At 45.8% G+C, this 14,385-nt stretch overlaps 1 protein-coding gene across 1 annotated transcript in view; it reads right to left on the reverse strand.

Annotated features, from left to right (window-relative positions):
• Positions 1-1,162: 1,162 nt before the first annotated feature.
• ADAMTS9 (ADAM metallopeptidase with thrombospondin type 1 motif 9) overlaps positions 1,163-14,385 on the reverse strand; it is a gene marked incomplete at both ends in the record, with an annotated part of 79,846 nt that continues 66,623 nt past the window's right edge. The window contains 9 exons of the mRNA XM_080625664.1: positions 1,163-1,252; positions 3,286-3,390; positions 5,014-5,105; positions 6,544-6,677; positions 6,772-6,866; positions 7,026-7,120; positions 7,352-7,484; positions 9,985-10,179; positions 11,637-11,807. Of these exons, the coding sequence (XP_080481790.1) occupies positions 1,163-1,252; positions 3,286-3,390; positions 5,014-5,105; positions 6,544-6,677; positions 6,772-6,866; positions 7,026-7,120; positions 7,352-7,484; positions 9,985-10,179; positions 11,637-11,807 (1,110 nt within the window). The remainder of the gene's footprint in view (positions 1,253-3,285; positions 3,391-5,013; positions 5,106-6,543; positions 6,678-6,771; positions 6,867-7,025; positions 7,121-7,351; positions 7,485-9,984; positions 10,180-11,636; positions 11,808-14,385) is intronic.

Genomic DNA, 14,385 nt, shown 5'->3' on the forward strand with positions numbered 1-14,385 from the left:
ACTGGCCTCAGGGGAGATAGCACCGCAGGGGTGCTTTCAGCTTCCCTTTAGGATTTTGTGACAACGTCCATAAGAACCCCCATCACTTCTCAGCACACAGCCCAGGGAAACATATGGACTGATCAGCCTGTCTGGGATGAGTTAATACCCCGCTTCCAGATGGAGCAGGAAGCACAGTGGCACATGCAATTAGGAGACAAAGATATGTTTTTTAAAAAGCAAGTTCTCTTCAGAGCCCTATGAAAAAGGGGCTTGAGCTGAAGATCCATCTGCAGGAATTTTCCTAAACCTGGGGTAGATCTTAATTTAGAATCATAGAATCATAGAATAGTTAGGGTTGGCAAGGACCTTAAGATCAATTTATTTGAACCTGACAATTTTTCTGCTTTCTTCCCTTTTTCACCAATAAAGGCACTGGATTAACTAAAACTACAGAGCATTAATAAATACCATGTTAGCACCAAACCAGTGCTTTTAGCACTGGCCACAGAGGTCATGTGAAATTCAAAACATACCTAAAAGATAAAGATTGCTAATGCAACTAGCACTGTATTCATTGTCATGTTTTCCTCAAGTGCTGTCAGCCTAATCCCTAAAAATAAAATTTAAGCACATCTTGTCTATTTTCCTTAACATAAAGACAGATTGAAATGCCAAAAATACCCCTATGCAGATTGTGTAGCACCGTAGAGGGCAAAAGCAGCCCATAACTGAAGGAAAATTACTGATTGAAAGTAAACAACTGAATACAGTGACAATAAAGTATCACTTGTCATAATGCTACATATAATGTAGAGTACGCAAAATGCAGTGGTTTGACTGCAGGATTTAACAATAAAAAATAAAAATAGGAAAAGCAACCTTAATATAATGATTTTACGTACAAAAATATTAAATCAAAATAAATAATTCCAAACATAAATATTAACCTGTACATTAAGAATATGCGATCTATATACATACATAAACATAAAAAAGTGGAAGGCAGAGGTATTGCATCGCTATCCTTCATTCGTCTCATCTCCGCTTGCAGACAACCTAGAAAATACAGACAAGGTGCACATTAAAGTCAGACCATCATCTTCCAGAGCCGTATCTGCTCCTTTAGGATGTTTTGGGAAGGATTTCCCTTCATGCAGAAGCAGCAGGGAACTTACCATGGCTATAACACCTGAACATCAAGGCCTGTTCCAGATGATGGGGTACACTTCCCACAGTAACCGCCACATTTTCCTACTACTTTGGTACCATCCTGCAGGCAAAATCAGAAATAACATCTCAGGTAAGGGCTCAGGAACATCATGCTGTGGAAGGGCTAGATCTGGGTTATTCTAGTCAGGGGTTTTAATAGAAAATGCCTTGAAAGGAAAACAAATTATGTCTGAATCAGTGAAATCAATGTTATATTTAAATATATGCAAATGTAATTCTCTTTAGTGCTACCAGGTCAGATGGTGAACACAAATAAGAAAGGGTAGTTTTGATTTATTACATTGAAAGATGCCCAAAGAGAAGACCATTTGGAGGGGTATCTCAAGGGTATCTGCTTTCTCCAAACTGCCCCACAGTGAGTAACTGTAATGAGTGGAAAACTCAGCTCATGCAAAACCGCATCTAGAAAATAACAGCTTCTCAGCTGTGCCTGAGCACGTGAAGGGCACAGGAAAGGTATTTGCAGGCAATGCCAAGAAACATCCATTTGGAAGGAAAAGGTCTGGAGTGGCTGCAGCGACAAGAAGGAAAGCAATGGGCTGAGGCTCTGCCACTTGCTAAGGTGCTGTCCCTCCTCAGTTCTGCATTTCCGAGGCCAGAAAAGACAAAGGAAAATGTGGAGTGGTCCTGGGGTTAGCTTAGTCTCCAGGAGAGCTCAGCAAGGATGATGCAACTCTGGTCTTGAGTCAGGAGATCAACATCTCCATCTGACCTTCCTCATCCCACCTCTGCAAAGTCTTTCTCCTCTTGGTCGTTACGATGGACAGACAGTCCTTGAGGGGAACTCAGCCCTTAATTACCAGAAAATTGGACCTAAGTGCAGGACAAGCTTGCACAAAGCGTTTATTTTTAAACGAGCTCCATCCTGCCCTTGACACTATTGATCCGTGATTGCAGCAGGCTGCTATCATCTCTTCTCATGATGCCTGACTGTCTTCTGATCCTGCAGGCAATTACACCCTTGGAACAGCACTTGACAGATGCCAGTGGGTGATGGAGGTAAGAGTTGTCTCTTTGACCCTTATTCTTTAAAGTTTGTTTTAATTCTGTTAGCTGTGGTGGTGTCTGCTCTCCACAACCCCCAAGTTGGCTGCATTTTCTTTCAGAAAAGGAGAATAGCAAAGCACCTGCCAGAACTAAGCTACCAGGTCTGCGCTGGTCCTACCTGCACTGGAAGATGATTTGCTGCAAAGTGGTTGGACCAGTAGCATTTAATTCTCCTTTAAGAGCACCAGCACTGATGAGGCTCATGGGGCTCCCCGGAGCCAGGGATACTGATAGCAGTACAGGAGAGGATATTTTGCAAATTGCTTTCTGTGAAATGGTTACGGTGACATCCGTAAGTTTGGAGAGCTTTAACAGGGGCAGTTGGGATGACTCATATGAAGTAACAGCCAAAAAAGCAATCCTGGGTTTCTCCAGTTTCAGAACATGATGCAGAAGCAACAGTTTGTGAAGGCACACAGTGATGGGGGTGTTAACAGGCAGGCAAATTAAGCCATACAAGTTCAGATTTGGGTGTGGGGTGATCCTGAAGGTCTGCCTGGCTTACCCAGAGACTGCAGCTTAGAAAAGCCACAGGTAGATGCAGGGGACCGTGCCCTGAGATGCAGCTGTGAGGACTCAAGTCTCTCCCAAGCAGATAAACCCACCCCAGTGGGACAGCCCATGTCTTCCTCACTTTATTAGCAGCCTTTTGGGAACAATTCCTACTGAGGGCACTTGCCTGGCACACAGACCCTCTGCAGCAAGTCAGCCCCTGCTCTGCAGCCCTGACCACATGTGTCCTGCCTGCCGTGTGATATACACTTTGTGCTGGACATCTCAGACAACTAATTAAGGATATGGCTACCCCACAGCACTCATGGTTAAGCAGGCTTGCTAATTAATTGCAACAACTCACATCAAGTTAAACCCGCAAGCTCCCCCTCTCCCCATGCAATTACAGGCAACAATTTAATGTCAGATGCTATTCTTTTGTTAGTGTCTACTTGGAAGATGTTACCATGAAACACAACATGGCAATTAAAAGCCTTATGAACAGGTATAACCATAGGTAAAATTACAACTCACTGGGGATTTCTGGATTTCTGACACCGCATAATTCCCTTGTGAGAGCCACTTTGCTCTTCCTGTTAAGGACAGGCCTGTCCCGTACAGGTCGATGCTGAAGCGACCCTAAAAAGCAAGCAGATGAGCCTGGTTAGCCCAAAACACCATGCTTTGGCCTCCCGTGGCTTGCCATAGTGTCACTTTTCCAACAGGATCTTGCCAGCGATGTTTTAAATGTCTTCCATTGCTCTGACAGTGATTAGCACATCTTGTTTGAATCACAGCATGTCTCGGGTTAGGGATTTCCTTCTTCTTGGTGGCTGCAGGAAAGGAGGGGGTTTATCTTGGGTTTTCACTGCTTTTTCGCGGTTTGCCGGCTGAGGGCATTCTTGGCTTTTCCATGGCAAACTGCGGAGCATGACGTGCTCCGACAGCTGATGGGAAAGGTACCCCACGGATGCGCTGCAGCCGCTCTCACTGCTCCCTCCTCAACTGGAGAGGGCACACTTGTCCATGTTTTCCTTATTTTCCACTGGGCTTCCCCCCTCTGCACTTCAGTAAAATCAAAACTCTTTCAATTGCTTATTTCTTAAAAGTGTCCTTCACTTCATTCCACCCCATCTCCAAATCCCCAGAATGACGGAAAACTAATGGCTACGCCTTCATTCAACACACAGCCCCCTGGCCTTCCCTTTAGCCCCATGGCACACCCCAGCCCTTGCCTGTTTTGGGACTGTTTTGGGATCATTTGGACACATCCCCAGGCTGACCCACAACTCAGCGTGGTACCAGATGGTTGTTAGCTCTGCTCCTTGCACTTGCTGCCTTGAGAATGCTGATTTTCTGTGAGGATCAAACTGTCTGGGTCAGGTAGATGGACATTAACATTCATGAGCCTTCCTGAGGTAAGAAGTCAATCCCTAAGCTGCTGAGCTATGCAGAAAAGCGTCAGCTCTGAAAGTATGGAGGGAAGGAGATGGAGAGATTTGCCCTCTACTGTGTGTTTCAGTGACTCTTTGATTAATGCTCTTTGCAAACATGGTCCACTTAATAGCCTGGACTATCCAAACATAGAATCCTAGAATAGTTAGGGCTGGACAGGACCTTATGATCATCTAGTTCCAACCCCAAGCACATCACTTATCCTCCAGCTCCACAAAAGCTAATTGTGCTGGGGACAGGGAGCAATCCACCTATAGCAAAGTGTTAATCAGTCTCCTAAAGACTTTGAAGAAAGCATATTTTTTCCAAGCAACTGGGCTTGGAATAAAGATCCTACATCACCGCCTAGAGCTTCCAAGGAGGTAACATAGCCTGTGCCCAGCTCCATACTTTTATGGTCAGCACCTCATGGTGCTGGGACAGGCTGGATTTGCCCTGATGCACAGGAAATGTTCAAAGCCAGGTTGGATGGGGCATTGAGCAACCTGGTCTAGTGGAAGGTGTCCCTGCCATTGGAGCTAGGTGATCTTTAAGGTCCCTTCCAACCCAAACCCTTTTCTCCTTTACTGTTGACTGAGGCCCAGGGGAATGTCCCTTAGCCAGTCCCAACAGTGGCCTGATAATGACCTGACATTTTCCCTCATGAAAAATGGAAGGTGCTTCCTTCATGGACAAAATGAAGCTTCCAATCACTAAGATGAGAATGTGACGCTCACTGAGATTGGGCTAATGTGATCAGCAGTAATTAATAGAGGGCCTGAACATAACAAATGTCACCAATTGCTATGAAATGCGATTGTGAAATACCTGCGGGCACTTGGCTGCACTGTAGCAGTCCCCAGCAGTGGCATAAGGAACAGGTCGTCCATCATGTGTCCGTGCAAACTGTAAATCAGTTGCTGTGGAGAATAGTTGGTGAATAACATGGAAAGAAAGACGCAGGGGAAGAGACAACACAAGTGTAAATATGCTCTTTGCTAAAGTTTAAATTCACTGAAGCCAGTTTCACATTTTCATTTTTAATATTAAATCCCTCTATTCATCCCACATGTGACTCCCAGGATGTGAGCATTGACTTCAACAAGACACTTAAACACTCAAACTTCACGGTTCAGTTTAAGCACATTGGTGATTTAGGGCCTAGGTATAAATAAGAACAAAACTCAAACCCATGACTTGGGGTTTATTTCTCCATCAGAAAATTCCCCACTTTCAAGAAAGCCATGGAACCTCCTAAATCTCCCTTTTAAACAAAGGCAAACAACTATCTCAGTGCTCTCCTGGCTGCCTCAGCACAGGGGTCGGGGTTTCAAAGGGAATTGGGGTATTTTGCTCTGGAGGGATGTGAAGTAATCAAGACTCATTTAGATTGGGATGTGAGATAGCTCCTGCCTGACAGAGGTAGGTGCCCAGCTCCTTTTGAAATTCAAAGGGAGCTGGTATCAAATTTCCCAAGGGAGGTTCTTTTGAGCTCTTTACCTAGGAGCTTTTACAGACTATTAGTAGCTTTTTACAGACTTATAGACTGGGAGGTCTCACGGCTTGAAAATTAAGTGATAAAAAAAAAACCCTTATCAGATAAAGAGTCATTTTACAAGGAAGGATTTTTGATTCACTGAAAAACATCTCTGCTAGATGCTGAATGAACCCCCAACAATATGTTGTGCTTTTAAATCATTTGATGGAAACTGATAGTATCCCTGGAGTCTGTGGGACTGAAACCATGACCCTGTGGGATGCTGCAGGCTCCCAGCTCCCATGAATGATAAGAGAGACAGGGTATCACTTATACTGCACAGCTACATTCTCCTCTGCCCCTGCAAATCCAGGGCCTCAGCTCCATCACTCTCCACACAAGTTATTTCCCCATCATGCGGCTCTGTCAAGAGCTTCCTCCACCCTGGCCCAAAGGGACCAGCATTCTGATCCCAGAGCAGTCCCCTGCACTGGGATCTCCTGACACACATGTGTGTTAAATGAGGTTAAGCCTTTTGAGTCCCATCTGAAAATAGGAGATCAAATGAAATGAAGTCCTTAAAGAGCCCCATACACTGGCCTGCCAGGAACATGCAAATATTCATTCTGCACAGCAGATGTACCAGCAACTGTTTTAATGTCTTTCCATATTCTGGAGAATTAGTGTGAGCATCTCTGAGGTACTCAACTTGCAGTCTCTAAGCTTAAAGCAGCAAAGAAGTGACCAAGTTTCAAAGCAGTGTTTAACAGGAGAGCTCAAGAATGCTGCTCACTACAGTACTACTGCTTGCTTCTAGTTACAGCTACATTTGTGTAAAATAAACATATTGTTTTTAACGGCAAGGCCCTGTTTTTACTCACTTATTATTTGCATAGTGTTCAGGTCCAGCCTTACTTTGCTGAAGGTGGAAAACCCAGCTGCTGTGTAATCTTTCCTACACTGGCAGTCTTCTCGTCTGCTCCCGTTATACGGACATTCAGTCGGGTTATGCAATCTAAATCAAAAGAAAACCCTTTCTACTCATGACCGGAAAATATTGCCAAGGAAAATAAAACCACTGTGAAGCTCAGGATTAGGGGATTTCCTACCTGTATCCATACACTTCTGAAAAATTCTCTGCATCCCCATTTACAAGGGTCACATACTCCTTGGGGCTGTCAGTCTGCATCCCAGAGCAATACACCTGAGAAAGAGAAGCCAGAGTTTCGTCAAGCATCCTGTGCAAAGGGATGGGCAAGAAAATCAAAGGTAGAAAATCCAAGAGCAGAAGTGAAAAGCACACACAGGGTCCTCTTGCACCTTAGGGAAATGCATTAACTATCAATCTGTTGCTGAAATGCACCTTTAATGTTTTCCCTTTGACTTGAAGGAAATATTCACCATCTTCAAGGACACCTTTGAGATTTTTAATGTCCTTGCAACTCCTTGGTAATTCACCTGAAACAAAACAGAAACACTTGTAGTCACTGAGCAACTGTACATCAACATTTGTTTTGTAACACTGTGTGGCATCCAAAGCACCAAAACACCTTGTTTATCTTATAAGAGGTTTCCCTGAAGTGCCTTAGGGCTTAGCTGGATGGCTCCCAGTGCTTGGAAACGCTGCATATCTCTAGTTTGAGCGGAAAACATGTTGAAGCCACAAGAAAGGCAAATCTGCAGACTCACAGTCATGGACATTGTGGCATGTCCTCCTCTCTTCAGGTTTCAGATCCGCATGGCACAAGCTGCTGACCTGGTCATCGTTAGTCAAGCACTGCACTGAGCGGTGCATGACTCCAACTCCACAGGTGACAGAGCACTGCAAGACAGAGATTCATGCTTTATCTCCAGGGTTTATGGGCTTCAGAAGTACAGGCACAAACTGTTTCCCTTGTACCAAGAGACAGCAGCAAAGCCCCTGATCCTGCAAAGTATTCAAACCCAGACTTAATTTTAATCAAATGAGTAGTCCTTTTGATTATTAATCACTTCATTATTATCGTCATTAATTGTTTCAAGAAAATGACTGTACTTTGTTTAGCACTTGCACACTTTACTGGATGAGCGATTTGGTTAATGTCAGCCATGTGCTCATGAAATTGTTTATATTTCACATTAGGAAGGTCATACAAGGGAGAAATGTTCACCAGAAGGCCTGAATGGTAGAAATCCTCTCCTGGTGGCTGGGAGACATTGCTTGGGTCATAGAATCATAGATCATAGAATCATAGAATAGTTAGGGTTGGAAAGGACCTTAAGATCATCTAGTACAAACCCCCCTGACATGAGCACACTAAACCATGCCACCCAAGGCCTCAGCCAGCCTGGCCTTGAACACCGCCAAGGATGGAGCATTCACAACCTCCCTGGGCAACCCATTCCAGTGCCTCACCACCCTCTCAGTAAAGAATTTCTTCCTTATATCCTATCTAAACTTCCCCTGTTTCAGTTTGAACCCGTTACCCCTTGCCCTGTCACTACAGTCCCTGATGAATAGTCCCTCCCCAGCATCCTTGTAGGCCCCCTTCAGATACTGGAAGGCTGCTATGAGGTCTCCACGCAGCCTTCTCTTCTCCAGGCTGAACAGACCCAAAATTTCTCAGCCTGTCTTCACACGGGAGGTGCTCCACTCCCCTGATCATCCTCGTGGCCCTCCTCTGGACTTGTTCCAACAGTTCCATGTCCTTTCTATGTTGAGGACACCAGAACTGCACACAATGCTCCAAGTGAGGTCTCACAAGAGCAGAGTAGAGGGGCAGGTCACTGACAGGGTCCTCAGAACAAACACAATGTGGGTTGGTACTTTCTATCCATATTGCACCAAAAAACCCACATCCTCCCAACCCTCTCTCCCCTCACCCTCTGGAAAAATCTGTGCAAACAGCAAAAATCTGTCATCCTCAAACAGCCCAAATCAAGGGCAATCTTTATGCTGAAACTGCACAAGTTACTGGAGCTACGGAGCAGCAGCTTGTCTGAGTTGGCTGCTGCTAAGCTTGGGCTGTGGGAGTTGGGAGCATCTTGCTCCACCTTCACAGCTTATTCTTTCAAGTACTGGAGAACTCAAAATCAGCTCTTTCTACAGGTACCAAGCTGGGCCGCCAAGAAAATTATGCTGCTTGTCTATTGAGAAATGATTAGTCTAAAGGAGCACACCATGAAGGAGAAGGTCTTCAATGGCTCATGGTATTCACAGCTTGTCATTTATTCTTCATTAGGTCCAGATCCATAAAACTTAACTAAGGAGCTGAGCAGGACTCTCTTTGTCCATCAAAGGTGATGGTCTTTTACATTAAATCCCTTTGAAAATCAGAGATGAGAAGGGTCATGGCACGTGGTAGTCACTGGGGTGCTCAGAAGCCCAAAGTGAGGAGAAAGGTCTCGCTTTCTGACATAGATACTCTTTGCAATGAACTTGTATTAATGAGTTGGACATTTTACACTGAAATTCTGGGGGAAAATACCAATTAATTGAGGCTGAGCTCTTTGCTGTAACTCCTCTGCCTTGACTTTCAGGGATGATCTGAAACTTCCTATGGAGCAGGAGCAACTTAGGTTTCAAATGGCTCTGTCATTTACTTTGACAATCTCCACTACGTTTTGCTTGATTTGACCCTTGTTGCCTTGTAAAGGTTTGACAAATTCCTACAAATGCCTGAGCTGGGTTAATAAATCAAATTTATGGGAGGAACACCACATTTCAAAGGATGTCAGGAGCCCAAGAAGTGAAATGTTATCACCTTAACTAAAACCCGATCTTGCAGTTCAGGCCTCCAAAAGAGGCTCAACACAAATAACTTTAGCAGAAAGGCTAAGTTCTTTCCCCTGCCCTGTTCCAGCATTTATAAGGAGGAGGTCATGTGGAGGGGGAAGAAAGTAAAATGCTTTTAAGGCTCAGATTACCAGCATTTTGGCCTATAGGTGGTTCTCAAGTCATGGACAAGATCAACCCTAGTTGCCAGTTATCCATCAATCCTTCTAGCACCACACTTTCAAAACACTCCTTTTCTGGCAAAGACCCCACTTTCTGACTAAGCATTCAGCATGACCATCAACACTGCCACCAGTTTTGGCTACATCCAAACTTGAAATCATGATTCTACTTGTAGCTGCTGGGACTCCTCCATACGATGGGGTTCAATCTGGAGCACAGAGCCCTACACACACCAGGGCTGCTGCTACACGAGGGTATGCATTGCATTCATTTATGCAGCTTTTGAGCATTTCCCCACCAAACTTTCAGACCGTGTCTCCTAGTGTAAGGAAAAACAAGTTTGTTCCAATGATTTCGGTTATAAAAAGAAGTTTGCCAAACTCACGCTTCCCCAGTTGCCAACACGCCAGGATGCTGAGACAGGGCACTCCCCGAGGTAGCAGGGCTGGATGTTGGGTGGCTGCGTGCCGGGACAGTTGACTGTGTTCTGGTACCCGTACTCATAGTGGTCCTTCCCGGTGTAAATCTCGCTGCAGGACACGAGGCGCTGCTTGTATCCCTTCCCACATGTAACGGAGCACTGCGAGCAGAGGAACTGCCTGTTAGCACTGCATGCTTTAGGAAGGCTGCCCAAAATGGCAAGGAAAAGCAGGCTTGACAGCTTGAGGGATCATTAGTAACTATTTAAGCCAGCCATGAATACTGTGAGTGGCTACAAGTGGACCAGTGCCTGACACTGAGAACACTGTTCCTCCCTGTGTCACCCCTACAGCTTCTCCAGGACTTCCTACTCCAGGTTGGCTCCTGGGCACATGGAATCTCTCCCTAAGGGGAAAGAAAGGTGCACAAGATCCTTGGGAATTCAGAAGTGGTTCTGTTATTTGGGTTTTCTTTTTTTTTCTTTCCCCTTTTTTGTTTTGGTTTCGGTTTTGCCATGGAATGCACAGAGAAAGAAAATGGTCAAGATTGACCCTGAATAGCAGGTACTTGGCAGTAACTAGACAAAAAGTGAAGATTTTGCTTGTAATTTGAGGGCAGACAGTGCTCCTATCCTCTTCACCAACAGGCTGAGTGGGTGCTGCGGAGAGCTGAGCTCTGGCTCTGTGAGGCTTTGCCCACCTTTGTGTCTTCATGGGTCTGAAGGAGGGGGCTCACAGGAGGTGGGAGGGAGTGGTGGGTGTCTGGGCAAGGGGCAGCCAGGGCTTGATATTAGCACCTTAATATTTCTCTTAGAAAACCACCCAGGAAACCAGGCTTCTCCAATAAATTCTCATCTCTGCGTTTCTCCCTCCTGCGCTATCTTGGGTGGTTTGTCTCTCCTCCCCCTCAGCCCCAGCCTGTTTTCTTTTTCTCCCTTTCCTTGTTCTTTCTTTCTAATCAGTGCTGTGTCAGCAGCTGCCTTGTCATTTCCCTCTGCTGCTCCTCCATGTGGAAAGTAATCCTTCACTCGCAGCAGAAGGAAACAGGCTGAGATTAGCCCAGGTCCTCCCGCATGCAGCGCCTGCCACAAAGAAAACTCATCTGCTTTCCTTGCCGAGCCCTCTCCCAGCAGTGAGAGCGAACCTGCTGCCTTTGCTCATGCCAGAGACAACACCAAGGAAGGATGTCCCTTCTGTCACATCCAGGCTCACCTTTACCCCTTGATGCTCACCCAGACCCTTGCTCATGGAGCTCACTGGGAGGGGGTGGGAATAAAACCAAATAAATGAAATGTAATAGCAGAAACCCACAGAGGGTGCCTGTTGGAGGCAATGTGCTTTGGAAGAAAATTGCCTCTAGGTATTAGCTAGGATGCTGAGCATGCTGGCATTTATAGTCTTTAATATCCTGGTTTCTCCCACAGCCCTGCTCCTATGTCTCCAGCAGGGAAACTGCATACTGAAACAACCCCCAAAATAACAATTACACCACACAGCACTGCCCTGCCACTGTTGATTTGGGCTGTAATATCTCAGCGAGGCTGGTGGCAAGCGGAGGAGAGCGTGGCCTGGTGTGAAGCAGCACATCCCCTATGGAGGGAGAGGGATGGGGACTCACCTCCGACCACTCTCCGGTGATCCAGACATACTCGCAGGGTGGCAGCCCGCAGCTCTTGATCTCGGGAGGGCGTTTGCTGGCATCGCAGTAGCCACTGTTCTGCGGTTGCTTGTTCTCATCCACACAGAACACCTTGCGGTACCGGGACGCTTCCCCACATGTCTTCATACACTGTTTGCAACAAACAACAGCTCATGCAACACATCAGGGACTTTAGCAAATCAATCCACATCCAGAGTAAGCCCTTCTGGCAGCCTGAGTGAGTAGATGGCTTTGCGCCCGCCCCATGTTGGCATCTTCCATTGGTATCACCCAAGGCCAAATTTGATGCTGGGCATTGAGGAAGCGTCCAATGACAGGCTGCTCCCATCCTCTGGAGCAAATTCCAAATGCAGGGAGAGAAGAGAAACTGAGGTAGCAAGTATTGGGATGGGGCAGATGTGGAGTCCAGTGATGGGACCAAGAGATGCAGGGATGGGCATGCCAGGCCAGGAGATGCGGCAAGGGAGAAAGGGGCCAATCCTCAGCATTTGATAGTACAAGGGAAAACAGCTTTAAACTGAAAGAGGGGATACATAAATATTAGGAAGATATTAGACATTAGGAAGTTCTTCTCTGTGAGGGTGCTGAGGCGCTGGCACAGGGTGCCCAGAGAAACTGTGGTTGCCCCATCCCTGGCTGTGTTCAAGGCCAGGTTGGACACAGGGGCTTGGAGCAACCTGCTCTAGTGGAAGGTGTCCCTGCCCGTGGCAGGAGGTTGGAACTGAGTGAGCTTTAAGGTCCCTTTCAACAGAAACCATTCTGTGATTCTATTTCAGCCTTAGTAAATACAGCTGCTTGGAGAATGACAACCCAGTCATTTCCCTTCCAACATACGCCCTTGGCTGTGGCTGGTGTGGCTGGTGTGGGGGGTTCCCTTCCCCTGTTCCTGCCAGTGGGCGAGCAGCAGCATTCTGTCCTGCTATGGCACGGGGCACACCTCTGCAGCTGCTGCAGCAGAGGCAGCCCTATGGGTTTATTCTCTTTTCAACACTGTACTGAGCAATATTAAGAGCAACCCATGCTAACTGAGCACAACTGCTCCCTGGGGGCTTCTGGAGACTTTAAGGACTTAGTTCTTTCTCTGCCCATGTTGGAAAAAGCTATGCTTCTGGGAATGGGTCTGTGCTTGGAGAGCATCTTACAGAAAACACACATAAAACAAACTAAACCAGTGTTTGAGCAGCTGTCTGGATAAAGCCCTATTTTCTTAGAGTTATATCCTGAAATAGACTTCTAACACTTTCAACTAACTGGATTAACAACGAGAAACATGCATGAAAATAATCATTTTATGTAACACTCAGGAAATGTCTTCCCCTAAGGAAAAGGATAAAACATTCAATCAGACCATCCCTATTTGTACAGAAACACCACTTGAAGTCACCTAGGACTGTCCCAGTTTAATTTAGTTAGAGTCTCACCCTCCAAACATCATTTCCAGCCTCCCCAGAGTGACTCCTGCTTTCCTGACTGGCCCACAATTAGCAAGATCTTAGTGGGTTCAGCTAATTGCAAAGCACAGGCACTGTCAGGCCTTCACTTTCCATAATTAGCTGTCAGAACCAAGACTTTGAAAAATCAGATCAATCCATAGCAGGAGCAGCAAACCAGGAATGTCACAGCAACCTTGGCTGTAAATATTTAGTAACTGAGCAAAGCGGAGGGCGACAGTGAAGAAGAGGCAGCCCCACAAAGCAGCATCTCTTCTGAAGGAATAACTTAGGAGCTCTCAGGCAACAGTCAACACTGCAAAATCTGTAGTCTGCCAGAAGACCCCAAGGGCTTCGTGTGCTTTCGACCTTATTTACTCTCTTGCTATAAAAGTCCTTGGAGTGGAAGCTCCTCCCAGGTCTGTGCCGAAACACAGTGATCCTATGGGGACTGGAGGAGTTTGATTTCCCCAGACAGCAAACAAGCTGTGCTGTATTTGCCCTTCTCTGATATCTCCCTGTTATATAAGAAAAATCTGGAAGGGGTTTATGCATGTGAATAAGGAATCATTATGCTCCATCATCACGTAGCTTCCCTTTCAGGGGCAGCATGAACCCCAAACCTTCCTGCTCCTTCCCAGCAAGGGACTCTCCAATGCAGTGAGAGTGGTGCCATGGGATGCTCAGAGCCTGCCTTGCCTCTGGTTTGGGATACACCAGCCCAGCACATGGTCCTCAGCAAAGGGTGAATCGTTCCAGCCCTCTGCTGCTCACATTCAAAGGAGGCACCTTGTAAGGATTAGGAAGACACAAGACTGATTTTGTGTCCTCCCCTTAATGTATAATTAAGCCTAAATTTACAAAGTACATTGGATCAGGCTTAATTTTAAAAGGATGAACAACCTCTATGCCATCAACGCATCTTTTGACACTGTCTTTGAAGAGTTATCGTATCAAAAGCCCGTCCTTGTTTAAAATCATTAGTTGCTGATGAGAGATTGACAGCTTCAAGCACACACCAGCCTGCTTTGGGTTTCTCTGCAAATAATGGTTGCATGGCCAAATAAACTTGAGCTAGCCTCTGTGCATTTTATCATCATCAGTAAATTAAAGTTTGATTATTTGTATTTTTAGGTATAACTGGCAATTAAATTAATCCCATTGAGATATTAAATATGGCTCAAAGACAGCGAGGCCATCATAAAATAAATCAAAGAGAAGCACTGCAGAGTTTCCAATCAGCCACCCCAAGGTTATAAAACATTATTCATGTAGGA

This window comes from Psittacula echo (assembly GCF_963264785.1).
Source record: "Psittacula echo genome assembly, chromosome: 9".
Taxonomy (NCBI): Eukaryota; Metazoa; Chordata; class Aves; order Psittaciformes; family Psittacidae; genus Psittacula; species Psittacula echo.